The sequence below is a fragment of the Pipistrellus hanaki genome (assembly GCF_964339955.1).
Source record: "Pipistrellus hanaki genome assembly, chromosome: 3".
Taxonomy (NCBI): domain Eukaryota; kingdom Metazoa; phylum Chordata; class Mammalia; order Chiroptera; family Vespertilionidae; genus Pipistrellus; species Pipistrellus hanaki.
This window is the reverse complement of record NC_140505.1, coordinates 35,903,054-35,917,675: the sequence shown is the minus strand read 5'-3', so window position 1 is coordinate 35,917,675 and position 14,622 is coordinate 35,903,054. Positions and strand designations below refer to the sequence as shown.

At 40.1% G+C, this 14,622-nt stretch overlaps 1 protein-coding gene across 6 annotated transcripts in view; it reads left to right on the top strand.

The window, feature by feature from the left end:
- The window catches only part of CLYBL (citramalyl-CoA lyase), a 220,658-nt gene that overhangs the window by 58,356 nt on the left and 147,680 nt on the right, over positions 1–14,622 (top strand). The window contains exon 1 of one of the 6 annotated variants that reach the window (XM_084880295.1): positions 5,417–5,482. The exons of the other annotated variants lie outside the window; for them this stretch is intronic. Coding sequence (XP_084736421.1) covers positions 5,454–5,482 — 29 coding nt within the window. The 5' untranslated portion in view covers positions 5,417–5,453. Of the gene's footprint in view, positions 1–5,416; positions 5,483–14,622 lie in introns of those variants that run through there. 6 annotated transcript variants of the gene reach the window in all.

Genomic DNA, 14,622 nt, shown 5'->3' with positions numbered 1-14,622 from the left:
TGGAGTTACATTTGGACATGCTGAAGTTGAGATTGTCAACTAGAAACCTAAGTGGAGATGCCAAGTCGGCAGCTGGACATTGAAGGCTGGCATTTGAGAGGTCTGGACTGGGGAGCCACCTGTGGAAGTCGCTGGCCTCGGGATGATGTTTAAAGCAGTTAGGCTGGTGCTTAAAGCAGCTAGAAAGTGTACAAAGTGTGTAAGGTTACAGACATGGTCTGGTTGTGGTCTACCCCAACATTAAGGGGCAGGGTGGTGGTGGGGTGGGGAGAACTAGCCAAGGAGCTGGAGAAATAGGGAACAGAAAGACAGGACGATAACTAAGGAGTATGTGTCCTGGAAATCAAGTAGTAACAATGTATCAAGATGGGGTGGTGATGGTGCCAGATGCTGCTGATGGATCAAGTAGTTTGGGAACAGAATTGGTTACTGGATTTGGCAATGGGGAGGGAATGGGTCACTGGTTGGCTCAACAAGAGCAGATTAACAGGCAATATGGGTTTTTCCTAATTTTCTTCCTCTTCAGGAGAGGACAAAATTTAAATAAAGCTATATTTGGAGCACTCAATCTTTATAATTGTCCCAGCAGCTTACACTGGAATACACATTAAAGGAACCAACTATATATATATGAAAATTCATGCACTGGAGGGGGTGTCCCTCAGCCCGGCTTACCCCCTCGCACAGTCCGGGAGCCCTCAGGGGTGGGAAGCGACCTGTTGATCCAGGGAAGGCCACGACCCCATCACACCTCTGCTGCTACCACTGCCAGCAGCACAAGCCTCGGCCGGCCCTGGTTACCTGAGCCTCGGGCAGCCCTGGGCGGCTGGGGGGCTGAGGGGACAGTGCCGCCATCTTTGAAGGTGTGACAGTCAATTAGCATATTTCCATCTTATTGACTGTGGGTGCCGCCATCTTTGTGAGGGCATGATGGTTAATTGGCATATTCCCTCTTTATTATTTATATATATCTATCCTATCTAATAAAGATATATATATATATATATATATATATATATATATATATATATATATAAACAGTTTTATTAAAATATAATTTATATATCATATAATTTACTCACTCAAAGTGTATGCAATTTAGTGATGTTTAGTTTATTCATAAGTTATATAACCAGCAATCAATTTTAAAACATGTCATCACCCAGAAGAAACCTCATTCCCATTAGCAGTCATTGCCTGCCAAACTCTCTAGCCCTAGGCATCTGTTAATTGATTTTTTGTTTCTAAAGATTTTGCCTATTCTGGGAATTTCATATAAATGGAATCATATAATATGGTCTTTTGTGACTGGCTTCTTTCTCTTAGTGCAATGTTTCATCCATGTTCTAGAATATATCAGTACTTTATTTTATTTTTTATAGCTGAATAATGTTCCACTGTATGGGGATACCACGTTTTACTTATCTGTTGATCAGGTGTTGAGTTGATGGATATTTGGATTGTTTCTGTTTTTGTTTTTTTAGCTATTATGAGTAATACTGCTATGAACATTTGAACACAAGTTGTGTAGACATACACTGAGTGGCCAGATTATTATGATCTCTGAACACATAATAATCTGGCCACTCAGTGTATATCCTATATAATAAAAGGCTAATATGCAGATTGTCCACTCAACCAGGAGTTCAACCAGTAGGCCGGTCGCCAACTGCCCATGTCCCTTGCCCCTGGCCAGACCCCACCCATGCATAAATTCATGCACCGGGCCTCTAATATGTACACACACACAGACATACACACACACACACACACACACACACACACACACTGAGTGGCCAGATTATTATGTGTTCAGAGATCATAATAATCTGGCTACTCAGTGTATATTTTCTGGGGTATGTGCTTACTTAGGAGTGAAATTGGATATCTACTTTTTTGCTTATATCATCAAATAGCCTATATCAGTATTGCCAGAATTTCAGGGCGAGAAATGAAAAATTGGACAAAGTTGAAGAATAGAAACCTAGAGCACACAGTATCTTCTGTTTTGTCCTAGCTCCCTAGGTTCCTAGAGCTATTTCGACCGTAGTTACTGTTGTGTTCCTGCGGTGCTAAATGAAGGGGTATTTTTCTTTGTTCAGTTCTGAAGCACAGTACCAGAGCAAGCTGCATCAAAGAGGCCAGGGAGTGCGGGAGAGAATCCACCTGCATTGGCTTATGGGAAAATAAGGTTATTTCAGAATGCAAGTCATTGTTTACTTTTAGCTGCATAAAAATCAAGTAGATTTTCTTACAACATCTCCAAAATAAAGATGCCAGGAAAGGCAGTCAAATACATTGCTTTCAAAAGAAAAAAAGACTGGTAATTGCTTATCAGTCCTTGGATTCACTTCTGGGGAGCACCAATTTAAAATCTCAAATGTGGCTTTTCCCCCCAGTGGAATTATATTAATACAAAAGAGATTTATCAAATATGATCACATGTGTGCATGTACATGTGTGCGCGTGTGTCTGTGTGTGTGGTTTTAAACATTTCCATAATGAGTTCCCAAGTGCTTTTTTGGCTGCGGTTATTAAAGCTTGTGTGTTTGCGATTTATTTGGCAAAATGCCTTCGGTGAAGAAAGAATATAGTGTTCTCTTGGTCTTTTGCCCAAAGTAATTTTGGGGAAGTCTGTGACTGTGTTTAGTTCATGTCATTCATTGGAGACAAGTCATTGTAATTACATTTGATCTCAATCAGTTTACAGTTGTTTTATCATGTTTTCATGCTGAATATCTACTCAGACATCATAGCAAAACTTAATGGCTACTGTTTTATTTGTATATAAAATGTTTTATAGCCTTTTTTTGCAGTACACATCAGGTTTCAATCATCACTGCTACATGGTGAGAGGAAAGTGATGGATAAAAAACTATCAAAAATCCGTAACTACATAAAATTTTATTTCAGGTCACCATGCCATAAAAGATATTGAATATATTTTGTGGCTTTCCTACCTGACATGTTAACCATTGTGTAAGGGTTACAATATACGGAGGAAACCAAATGAAATGTGGAACTTATTCACCTAAGATGGTTTACATTTGCGTTCATTTTCCATTAGAAATGGGTCTACCAGTATTTTGAGTGGCTCCTAGGTAACAGAGTCAAAGGCAGCCTATTGTTATTTTGGGGATTTAAAGCGCGTTATCTTCTTAACTGTAAAGCTCAACACTTGGTCGTTGTTTCCAAAAGTCTGTGGCTAACATCTGCACCGTGAGGCACAGCTACGTTTCAAGGTGTTATTCACAGCTACCAAATGCTGGCTCAGACAGCCTTGCTTCACCAGTGAATTTGGGTAAATTCACTAGTTATCTTCCAAGTGTCAATTCTCACCATTCCTTATTTCCCCCAAAAGGTCCATCCTTTCTGAAACCTGCTGTTGGTCTATATGTCTGCGTCTGTGTGGTTGGAGAAACTCCTGTTAGAAAAGTGTAATTAATGGGAAACTTTGACATCCAGCTGAGAAAATTAGTTTGCATCAAAAAAGGCAAGATAGAGGATTAAAGAAATTTTAGTCCTAATCTAATTAACACCAATTAAAAGATGCAGATGAATTTGCACCAACAAATTGTTAATTATGCACCAATTTGCCTTTTCTGTAACCAAACTAAAATTAGAGAAGTATTATCTTTTTTTGTTTGTTTGTTTTAGGGGGCTTTGGTGTGGATTTGTTACAATCATCTTTTGTATAATTAAAGAAAAGGTAGGAGGTAAGAGTTAGTGTGAAGTATTTCACTCTCCCAATGCTTTCATGTAGGGCTAGCTCTTTAAAAAAAGGAAAGTACAGGATAGTTCTTCTAGCATTCACTCACTTAACAGACATTTAATGAGGACCTACTGTGTGCTGCATTGTTGCTCCACGCAGTGAAAAAACTGAGCATGGATGCAGCGATTCATTTTTCTCATTCAGAATATTTTAACATTAAAAAAAAACTTTTTAAATTACATTTGACATTCAATATTATATTAGTTTCAGGTGTAAAAGAGTAGTGGTTAGATATTTATATAACTTACAAAGTGATTCCTCAATAAATCTTGTACCTACCTGACACCATTATAGTTATTACAGTATTATTGACTAGCTGCATTCCCTATGCTGCACTTTACATCCCTCTGACTATTTTATAACTACCAATTTGTAAAAAAAAAAATTTTTTTAACAGTTTATATTGTTGATATATTGTTCCTTGTGAACTAAATTGTACAGCTAATTAAACTCTGCCCTGGATACATATTATAAAGGGAGAATTGAACTTCTTTTAGGCCTCAAGAAATGCTCTTTAATGTCCCAGAACTCCTATTAAACCACCCGGCCTTTTGGGGTATTATGCTTGTCTTCCTCACTTGGCAGATCTGTGTTTCTGTTTACCAGAGTGTTACTCAGATGTCCACTGTGCTGGGACTGTCTTTTTACCTTTTGAATCACTCTTATAGCTCCTCAGATGGTGATCTGAGTAATTGTGTAGGGGGTGGTAAAGCACAGACCTGTTATATCTGCAAATGACACATCTGTCCAAGTGTCATGTAATGAGTAACCACAACCCACTTTATAGAAACCACATTTCTTCTGTTTCTAAAACGGAGAGGGAGGGGAGAATGTCTGCTGGAAATGGGAAGGAAAGCATATCTATGGATTCCTCTAGCCGTTAGTTATATTACAAAATTCAACAGCTGCCCTCAGATTTCCAGGTACCCATTGTTAAATTTCATTTAAAGAAAATGTTGGCCAACTATGCCCTGGTGTCAGAAACAGCATTTTAAATGTCTATGTACTATATTACTGTCTAGTGCATATACTTAGAATTTAGATAACAGTATATAAATGCCCATGTTTTATTGTGGGGGCAATAGTTAATATAAAAATTTAGGATGTTTGGTTTGCATTTTTTTTTTTATCCTCACCTGAGGTTATGTTTATTGATTTTGAGAAAGAGAGAGAGAAACATCACTGTGAGAGAAAAACATTGATTGGCTTCCTTCTTCACATGCCCCGACTGGGGGTTGGATCAGCAACCAAGGTATGTGTCCTGAATGGGAATCGAACCTGCAACCTTTTCGTGTACAGGATGATGCTCCAACCAGCTAGGCTACCTGGCCAGGGCTTGGCTTGCTTTTCTTAAATATTTGTGTTGGAAAATTTTATATTCATGACCTCAGCTGAAAGCAAACTGCCATAAAGTAGCTTTTCCTGGCTGGTGTTTTCACGGATAATGGTACGAGAAAGTTGGCCTACTAATGGGAGAATTTCAAAATGGCAATGCCTGGGACTACAAGTGCAAGGCATTCTTTAAAAACAACGTTTCCCTCCACACATTCACAAGAAAATATCTGATGCCATCTTTGACTTCTAGAGCACTTACTGTCCTTCTCTGCACTCATGCCTACAGGTCTCTAGGAGGAGAGTGCACCCTTCCATCGAAAACATATTCCCATGTCATAGATCACACATGAAACATTTTGTGAATCAAGTTAGGAGGTGAGTAACATAGCCTGATGAAATGGCATTACTAGGGTTAGAATAACAGTTTCCTGACTCATATTCCTGTTGTGTCAAAATGAAAGGATGATATTTAAATTGACCAAGTCTTATAAAAGACAATTATGTATGAGGCCTCCAGAAAAAATTGGCAAGGGCTGGTCAGCTGTAGACCAAAACTCTCACCCCCAAGCCAACGCCTCGAGTTTGCCACTATTAGTAAGAAAGCTTGCTTGTTTTATACCTAAGAAGATCTCGAGTTTCCCTGTGTGCTTGTATCATTGAATGGTGATGGTTCTTGTAATTCTCCATTGCTGCTACTCCGTGCATAGGCAATACCTGTGCCCCACACGCAACACCGCTCAGGCCAGCAGCACAGATATGGGAGCCACTGGGATTAAGGGTCTAGTCTCTGACAACTTTGTTGGTGTCACTAGTCATTGCATCGGGCTTCAACCAAATAGACAGCCTTGTTATGAAACTACATCACATTTATCATGATGTTTTACTACGTGCTCTTTCTTATCCCATTAAAGGAAGAAAAATAATTACATTTTTTCCCTATACACTTTAATTTTCCCCATGTGATTATTTTAAACCAGAGCCATAACATCAGAAGATTATGAGGGATCATTTGTGAACAGTCTTTAGGAAGGATATTTGCAATTTAGAGTCTAAAAGAGGCATGCAAACTAGATGCAATGAGTGATTCAGGATTGGATCATGGACCAGAAGAAAACACACAACATAAATCACATTACTTGGGACAGTTGATGGAATTTGAATAAGGTCAGTAGAATAGATAACGGCATTGTATCTGTGTTATAGTTCCCGAATTTGATGTTGTAGTTGACATTGTGGAGGACAGTGTCCTTTGTCTAGGGAAGCATTTTTAGGAGTTAAGGGGTGCAGCTCTCGAATGGTTCAGGAGAAAAAAATAAACATGTACATAACATAGGAACATCCATCCATCAATCAATAGATAGAGAGAGGGCAGCAATGATAGAGCAACTATGATAAAATGCAAAAGGGTATTTAGAAGGTTTTTTTTTTGTGTGTGTGTGCTTTCCTTGCAGATATCCTGTTAGTTTCAAATTATTTTGTTTTTAATTTAAAAATTCAAGCAGAAATGCTGGTTCTTCCCCCACATTAATAAACTATCTTGTGTATGATTCTGGAAAGCCAGAGGCTCTCCTACCACAGGGATTCTCAGACAAGCATTGCCCCTGCGCCCACGCAGAGGATCAGTGGTACTGACTCAGCCAGGCAAACTGGATTCTTAGGATGCACGTTTACCAAGGCGATGGATTATCTGCAACGGTTTAATGCATTTCTTCAAAATCTACCAGCCTGATGGAGTAGCGAACTAAACGATCCCCTCTGAGTGTACAAATAAGAGGAAATGTTCCCAAGTCCATTTATTCCTCACTCGCACCTCCCCTGTAAGATGGAGCCATGGGTTAAGTGAACATGAGGACTGAAGTTCACTGTACTGTATGTTTCCATTCCGACGGGACTTCACAAAGACCCCCTTTAATAAAGAGAACAACCAGCCAATAAAGTGGTATTAGAGAACATTATATATGTGACCAATCATTTTTATAAAATCTGATGTAAGCCTTCAGGCATAATTGAAGTTCTTAGCAAAATACTTTGGTTTTTAGTATTTCTATGACCCTCTAAGGGGGACTTAGCAATTACTCTTAAATTTTCAAAGTGGTACATGGAGTTTTAGCTGTGTGACTTCCATTAAAGCCCATAGGAGTCTGGTTGCTAAAACATCACACAACTCATGAAAATGTGCTCCTTCTTATGAAATTGTTAGAAGTAATGGGTATGGAGGTGTAGCCCGGTATTCCCAGTACATGTACAAGCTTTCTGCACTTGTTTCACATTTTATACTTTTATAAAAACTCAACAGTTCTATAGGAATTGAAAAAAAAAAAAAGCCTATTATGTGTATTCTAAAAGTAAAGGGTAGAAAAATATAGTAGAAATGATTTTTAAAAAAGAGAGAAACAGGTTCTAAAATAATTCAAGAAAATCTAAATGTTTAAAAATATTTATCTTTTTATTTCAAAATTAATATGTCAAATTCCAGATTTTTAAAGTATGCCTTAAAGTAACAACAATTTAAAAATGACACTTAATGACAGACTTTCAGTAAAATCACGTACTAGGTTTTGGGTTTTCAACCGCCTCTTCTATGAAAGCCTTCATAGCTTGAGCGTCAGCTGAGCAAAACTTCACTCCTTCAGATGGGAGGCCTTCCCAGGGGATAAGCCTTAAGGTTTGGTGAGTCTCTGCCAGGAACCTCACACACATCCCAGCTCAGCAGCCTGGCCCAGCATCCGCCTGGCTGGTGGCTCAGCTGAGGACTCTAAGGGGCTGGGGGTTTGCACCCTATTCCCTCTGGAGTTCCTTTCCTCGGCCCTTTGGGGGACACGGAGATCAGGAACTGGCCTCAGACATAGATGTATTTATTTCAATACATTCAGAGAGAAAGAGAAGAGGGGAAGAGGAAGAGAGGGAACTCAACGGCCACTTCTTGAGTTAATTACTGTTGGCTCAGTTTCAGTGGTTCTGTTTTGCTGTAGTTTTTTTTTTTTTTTTTACTAAGCAATATTGAATTATCATTTTTATTCCTTATTGAATCTCAGGAAGATCTTATAGGCATTGTTTTCTCCTGAAATCTCTAGTAATGTCTGGATAGTCCATTTTAGGATAGGTTTAAAAAATAGAGGACCAGTTGTTTTTGTACCATAGCATTGAATGAATACCACCAGGCGTGAACTACAGCCGCGGATTTGAAGTGTCCCAGCTGGGGTCAGAATTAGAGACCATCTCAATAAGGGAATTTCAGAAAGGCAGGGAGAATATCAAGGTACAGATGGGAGGAAATAAGCCATTGTTCCTTTAAAAAGCATGGTAACCTCGATAATGAGAGGCTATGAAATCGTTCTTTTTATAACAGTGACTTCTTAACTTCACAGCCCTCGGAGCTCCTAGGGTCACTGGTGGAGAGCCCGGGGCTACACCTGCCTCGCCTAGATTAGGCCTGCTGCAGCTGTCTTCATTTGCAAGACTAAGGTGTAGCTCCGTGGGGTGGTGGGCCTCAGCAGGGTGTGCTCCTTTTCGATCTCAATAGGGCTGGCATTTCAGATTTAGATGGCCATTGCAAGCCAGGCTCAGAAATTGCAAGATGAGGCAGGTAGCCGTTTCCTGTTTTATGTATTGGACCTTATGAGGAGGTAGGAAGCGGGAACCCAATCATTCCGCTGCCCGAATTCACCAGGCCTTTCCCAATCAGCTCTGCCTAAAATATCTGGCACAGCCATGCCCCGAGCTTGCCTCTGGCACACAAACATGTTTGTAAAGAGCGTGTGAATGTATAGAATGATCTACTGATGAGGACCGGAAGGAATGCTCCTTGGAACTTCTCCCCGTTAGCACTGGTCTGTGGATTGGATACGCTTTCTCTGTAATGTGCGTTCGTTTCACAGAAAATACAATTAGGATAATTCTTGTGTGTTCTCTACAGGAAGGAAGTAGTATACTGCTTGTGAATGGTAGGCTAAATGAGGGAATCATTAAAGGGTTTTTAATAGACTTTTGAACCAAAAACACATAAGGGACTAGAGTTATGTTGCCTTAATTGAGAAATATTTTGCAGTATGAGAAGACTTAATCAGATTTCCAATACATACCTGGTCTGGGACTAAGCTGCATGTTTCTTTAAGCGACTTGATAAAATGCATGGGGAAGACTTATTAGTTATGTGAGAATCTGTATGAAGTGCTTATCATCTCTCCTGTGGGCGCCTGAGTAGCACATACTTGGTTTACTGTGCTGGGTTGAATGCTTCTGTTCTAATTTCTAATGAACTTTACCACCGGACTACTTGATCATGACTAAACCCAGGAACAATGCAAATGGAATTGCCCCCTGATGGGGAGGAATGGGCCCAGATGGCCCTTAAAAGGTGATAATTAGGAAATATAGCATATCTGAGTAGCTAGAAAGAGAGAAACTTGTTAAAGACAGTCAATCTGTTTGAAGAAATGGTCTTTCCCTTAATTATATGCATTTTTACTTAGAGTTGCTTTAATGTAAAAATTTCCCAGGGAAAAAAAAAGTATTAGTACCTAAAACCTAGAAACTACAACCTTTTTTCTCACCACTTTGAGGTTATTTTGAAAATTCCTTTTTTCATACATTTTGCGTGTGTTTTGTTTTGTAGATCCGTGTGACAGACTTGCTGTGTGTGTGTTTAGGGGGGTGGTTCAGGTTATTTTAGCTCTTATGCTAAAACAGTGGGGGAGTGATTAAAAGTGAGAAAAATATTGGTATATATTTGTAAACTGAGCTTTTAAAATTAAAATAGTTGCAGGATCTTACAGTCTGTGATTTTATATACTTTGTAAGATTGCCTTAAATGTATTTGCCTTCTTGGCAGCATAATCTCCAGAATCTTCTTGAATATGTCATTAGAGTAATTTTACATATGACAAGTTGGACTTTTAAGCATTAGATTTCTATCTTAATTAGCATATTTGCATTTGCTAATGATATAATTCTTTTGGCTTTCTTTAGTCAGAGGTGTTTTTTTTTTGTTTTGTTTTTTTTTTTAGTGTACAAACTTGGCATTACAAGGAGAATAACAAGTGAACTGAGAATGAGAAAGTGATGACATAGAGAGAATATGCTCAGTTTATCTCTTCCAGCCCCTACATGGAATGGAGGGTGGAGAAATGAGCTGCTCCTGGGAATTAAAGCACCGAGCAAAAGCTGTACTGGCCAGAAGGCAACTTTTTCCTTATTTGTAAAGTCAGAAAGTAAAATTACATTGAAATGCTAAATTACATTATTCCAAATATCTTGGCAGTCATATTCTGGCAGATGAGTTGCTTTCCTGAAATTACTCAGCACCATCCTTCATTCTGACAAAAGCCAGTGGTACAGATGCCCCTTTGGGACTGTGGCCAAGGTGAGACCAGCATTTTCCGAGTCTGCAAACTCGGGTTTCAGAGAGCTCTCCGTAAAACGAGCCTCACCCTCCGAGGGCTGCCCTTCCCATCCTGAGCGAGTGCCCTGGCTGAAGCGGAGCGGGGTCAGGAGCTAGTGCGTAGGGCTTCATACAAATTCAGAGAGTATCTTCTTCCAGTCAGAAACCTCTTGTAGAGTCTTTGACATTTTAAGCCTAGTTATTGAAAAAGGGATATAGTTCATTCTCAAGTTCAGGGTTCCAGAAACACTGAAACCTTGAAAGATGAAAGAGCATCATGCTTTCCTTCACCAAGCTTCAGGGTTAGGGATGAGCCATAAGGACGTTTTGAAATGTATCCTTACAGCCATTGACAGGTTGTCCCAAAAGAAATAATCTATCTAGAACTTCTTGTTATCAGTGAAGACCAAAAATTATTTCGTGCAGGGATGCTTAAGGGAAGAAAAAGTCAAGAGGAAAATTGGAGATGAAAAGCAATGCTATCTTCCCCATGGCTGGGTAGCTCAGTAGGTGTACATCCCATGTCCCCAACTATATCTGTAAATGAGATTATGCTTTTTGAAGCATACTGAAGTTACATTTACTTACTGTTACTTTATAAATTGAAGCCTTTATAGTTGTTGCAATGTTTACCATCGCAGAACAGGTTCTGAGGAGAAAAGCAGCTTCAGTTTTTCAAATGTTTCTTTTGAAAGAGACTTAAATTTGATGAAAACCCAATTTGCCTTTTCGTAACCAAAACATGATTGCTATAACAATATTTGGAATTTTGCTTAACAGCAAGTATAAAGAACCAAGTTGAAGTAGCCCAGAAGATGGGTTGCAATTAACTCTGCATTCTTTTTGAGACTTTTTTTTTTTTAATTAATTAGCTCTTTAGACTGAACTCGGTTATATCCTCTAAGTAGTAAATTACATTCCCTTTGTAAACTCTGTGGATGAGATTTGCATGTAGCCTAAATGCCATCCACATTGTTGTGTTAAGTAGCATTTTCTCTCTCTAGACCCTCTCTCTCCTCCCCAATGGAAAGTTTTACCCATTTTTTTCCTGCTGGAAGAGAAGGTCCCGGGTAGCTTGGCGCCATCTTTTTTTTCTTTTTTTAATTGTTAAATCCACTAAAGCCGGCCATGCCTGGTGGTAGGTACCAACCATGCAAGCTCTTTCCGGTGTTCTTGCCTGCTAAGCATTCGGAGCTCTTTGCTGTTTATTTACATGGAATGTTTTCAGCTTCTGTCTTTGCTTTAAGAGCTGATTAAAAGGAACCTTTTTAAAAAATGAAAAGAAAGTAGTTGTTGATGTAGACTTTTTTTTTTCTGGAATCTTCCCTTGTCTTCCTGGCTGCCTTGTCACCTATCCCCCAATAGCATGTAATTTTTTAAATGTTAAAAGTAGTTTTAGGAAGCTCATTACTACTGCACAGCGTGGAAGGTAAGAGACCCGGATTGCTCTCCCAGCCTGAGCTTTTCCCATCATCAGTGCTCCAGTCCTACTTGCCACGATGTGAGAATGTTCCTGAACAGCCCCCTTCTGAGGATGTTGGTACTAAGACAGACCCTCCTGTCATTGATCTGACTCCCAAGCACGACTCTTTTAGAGAATTAATATCAAACTTACTTATGTAGGAGAATCTACCATTTCATGGGCAGATTCCTTTTCAATACCTACTTTTCAGTTCACTGGAGGGGAGAGGGGAACCCCATCTAATTTAAAAAATAATTAATCACTTACTTCTGACATTTTCCCTTTGTATTTCTTCAGGGGTAAAGCTATTTGAATAACAAACAAATAAACAAAAACCCCCTCATCACAAATAGCTGTCAACCTCCTACTTTCAACAAAAGCTTTCTGTCTTCCTGAGACCTCCAGTGTCCTGTTTGGTTAGAGGCGGAAGGGTGATGCAGACACTATGCAGAAAGGCACGGGTTAATAGCACTTTCTGGAATTAACTCTTGAACTGCTGCTTTGACTTTCTAGCCCACTATCACTGCCCCAGTCCATCCAACAGGTAGATGCCTCTCCCTAGTTGCTCTGAGGGTAAACAGCATGAAAATTTGTAAGCACTCTGGTTTTCAAATGGACTGAAAGCAAAAAACTTAAGCAGTATTCTTGTTTCCTTGACTTAAGGACCATTTTCTTAATGCGTAAGTGGAGTTACAGCTATAAATAAGCCATACCAATGAATTTTAAGACGCACATCTTTAGGTCTTTAGTTTGAGCCAGCTCTTATGTGAAAACTCTGATTCCTGTTTTGCAGGAGGTAGTCATGGATCGGGGGCCCCTCTTGCCTCTCAATTGATATTCCCTGAAGGAGCTTTCAAAGCCCCAAGTTTAAGACACATTTTGTGTAATGAAATAGGACAAAGTAATAATGGTTTCAAAAAGTGGAAACTTAGTATCTATTCCTCATGCCAGGAGGTATCAAAGTGAGCAACGAATCCAGTGACTTATCATTTTTTCCCCATTCATTCATTCATTCATTCATTCATCATTTGAGGAAAGTATTTAGGATCCTTACTATGCTCTTTTTAAAAATATATATTTTTATTGATTTTAGAGATGAAGTGGGGAGAGAGAGAGAGAGAGAGAAAGAGAGAGAGATCATTGATGAGAAAGAACCATTGATCAGCTGCCTCCTGTACTCCGCCCACTAGGGATTAAGCACATAACCCAGGCATGTTCCCTTGACCAGAATTGAACCTGGGACCCTTCAGTTTGCAGGCTGCCGCTCCATCCACTGAGCCAAACCAGCTAGGGCCTTACAGTGTTCTTAATACTAACAGCCCTCTTCCTTTAGTCACAATTACTCCCAACTCTAAGCTTCCATAGCATTTAAAAATAATAGTTTTATTGAGATATCATTAAATACTATGAAATCCACCCTCTTAAAGAATACAATTCAGTGTTTTTTGCCTCTTCACCCAGTTGTGCCATAATCTCTACTCTCTAATTTCAGAACGTTTTCTTCAACCCTAAATGCAATCCTGCAGCCACTGACAGTCACTCTCACGTTCCACTCTTCCTTTCCCCTGGTACTGCCTTTTAACCTATAGATTTACCCGTTTGGGCATTTCATAGACATGTAATTGTATAATTGTGCCCTTTTGTGTCTGGTTTCTTTCACTTAGCATAATGTTTTCAAGGTTCATTCCTGTTTTAGCAGGATCAGTATTTCATTCCTTTTTGTGGCCAAAATTATGTCCCCTTGTAAAAAAGAAAAACAAAACCACATTTTATTTATCTGTTTATCCATCACAGACATTTGGATTGTTTCGTTTGGGGCTGTTATGAATAATTAGAGGCCCGGTGCATGAATTCATGCACAGGTAGGGACCCTAGGCCAGGCTGGCACTCAGGGCCGGGCCTATCAGGGCCTGCCTGCCAGGGGGAGTTATGGGGGTGGGACCATGGGCCCGATCAGGGCCAGCCTGCCAGGGAGAGGGACGGGGCATGGGAGGTTGGTTGCCAGCCCCAAGGAAGGAGCCGGCCTTCAGCCCCATCCTGGGAAAGGGATCCGCCACTACCCACTCCCAGTTCCCCATCCCAGCCACAGGTGACAGTTGCCAGCCAGGTGTGGAAGGAACAGACACTGGCCACCTACGCCACCGGCCAGCTGTGGGAGGTTGGCTGTGGGAGCACACTGATGCTTCTGGTGTTGATCCTCTGCCCCCTGAAGGTCAGTGCGCATCATAGCAACTGGTTGACTGCTCGTTCTGGTCATTCGGTCCTAACCGTCACTTAGGCTTTTACGTCTATAGATGTTGCTATGAACATTAATGTACATTTTGGACATATGTTTTCGGTTCTCTTGGGTATACCTAGAAGTAGAATTGCTGCGTTATAGGTTAACTCTATGTTTCAATTTTTGTTGTTGTTTGTTAATCCTCACCCAAGGATATTTTTCCATTGAATTTTTAAAAAGAGCGGAAGGGAGGAGGAGACATAGAGAAACATGGATGTGAGAGAAACACGTTGGTTGGTCATCTCCTGGGCTGGTATGGAGCCTGCAGCCCAGGTACATGCCCTTGACTAGAATCGAACTTGGGACCCTTCAGTCCACCAGCTGGCCCTCTATTCACTAAGCCAGACCAGCCAGGGCTCTGTGTTTCACATTTTGAGGAACTGGGAAGCATAAAG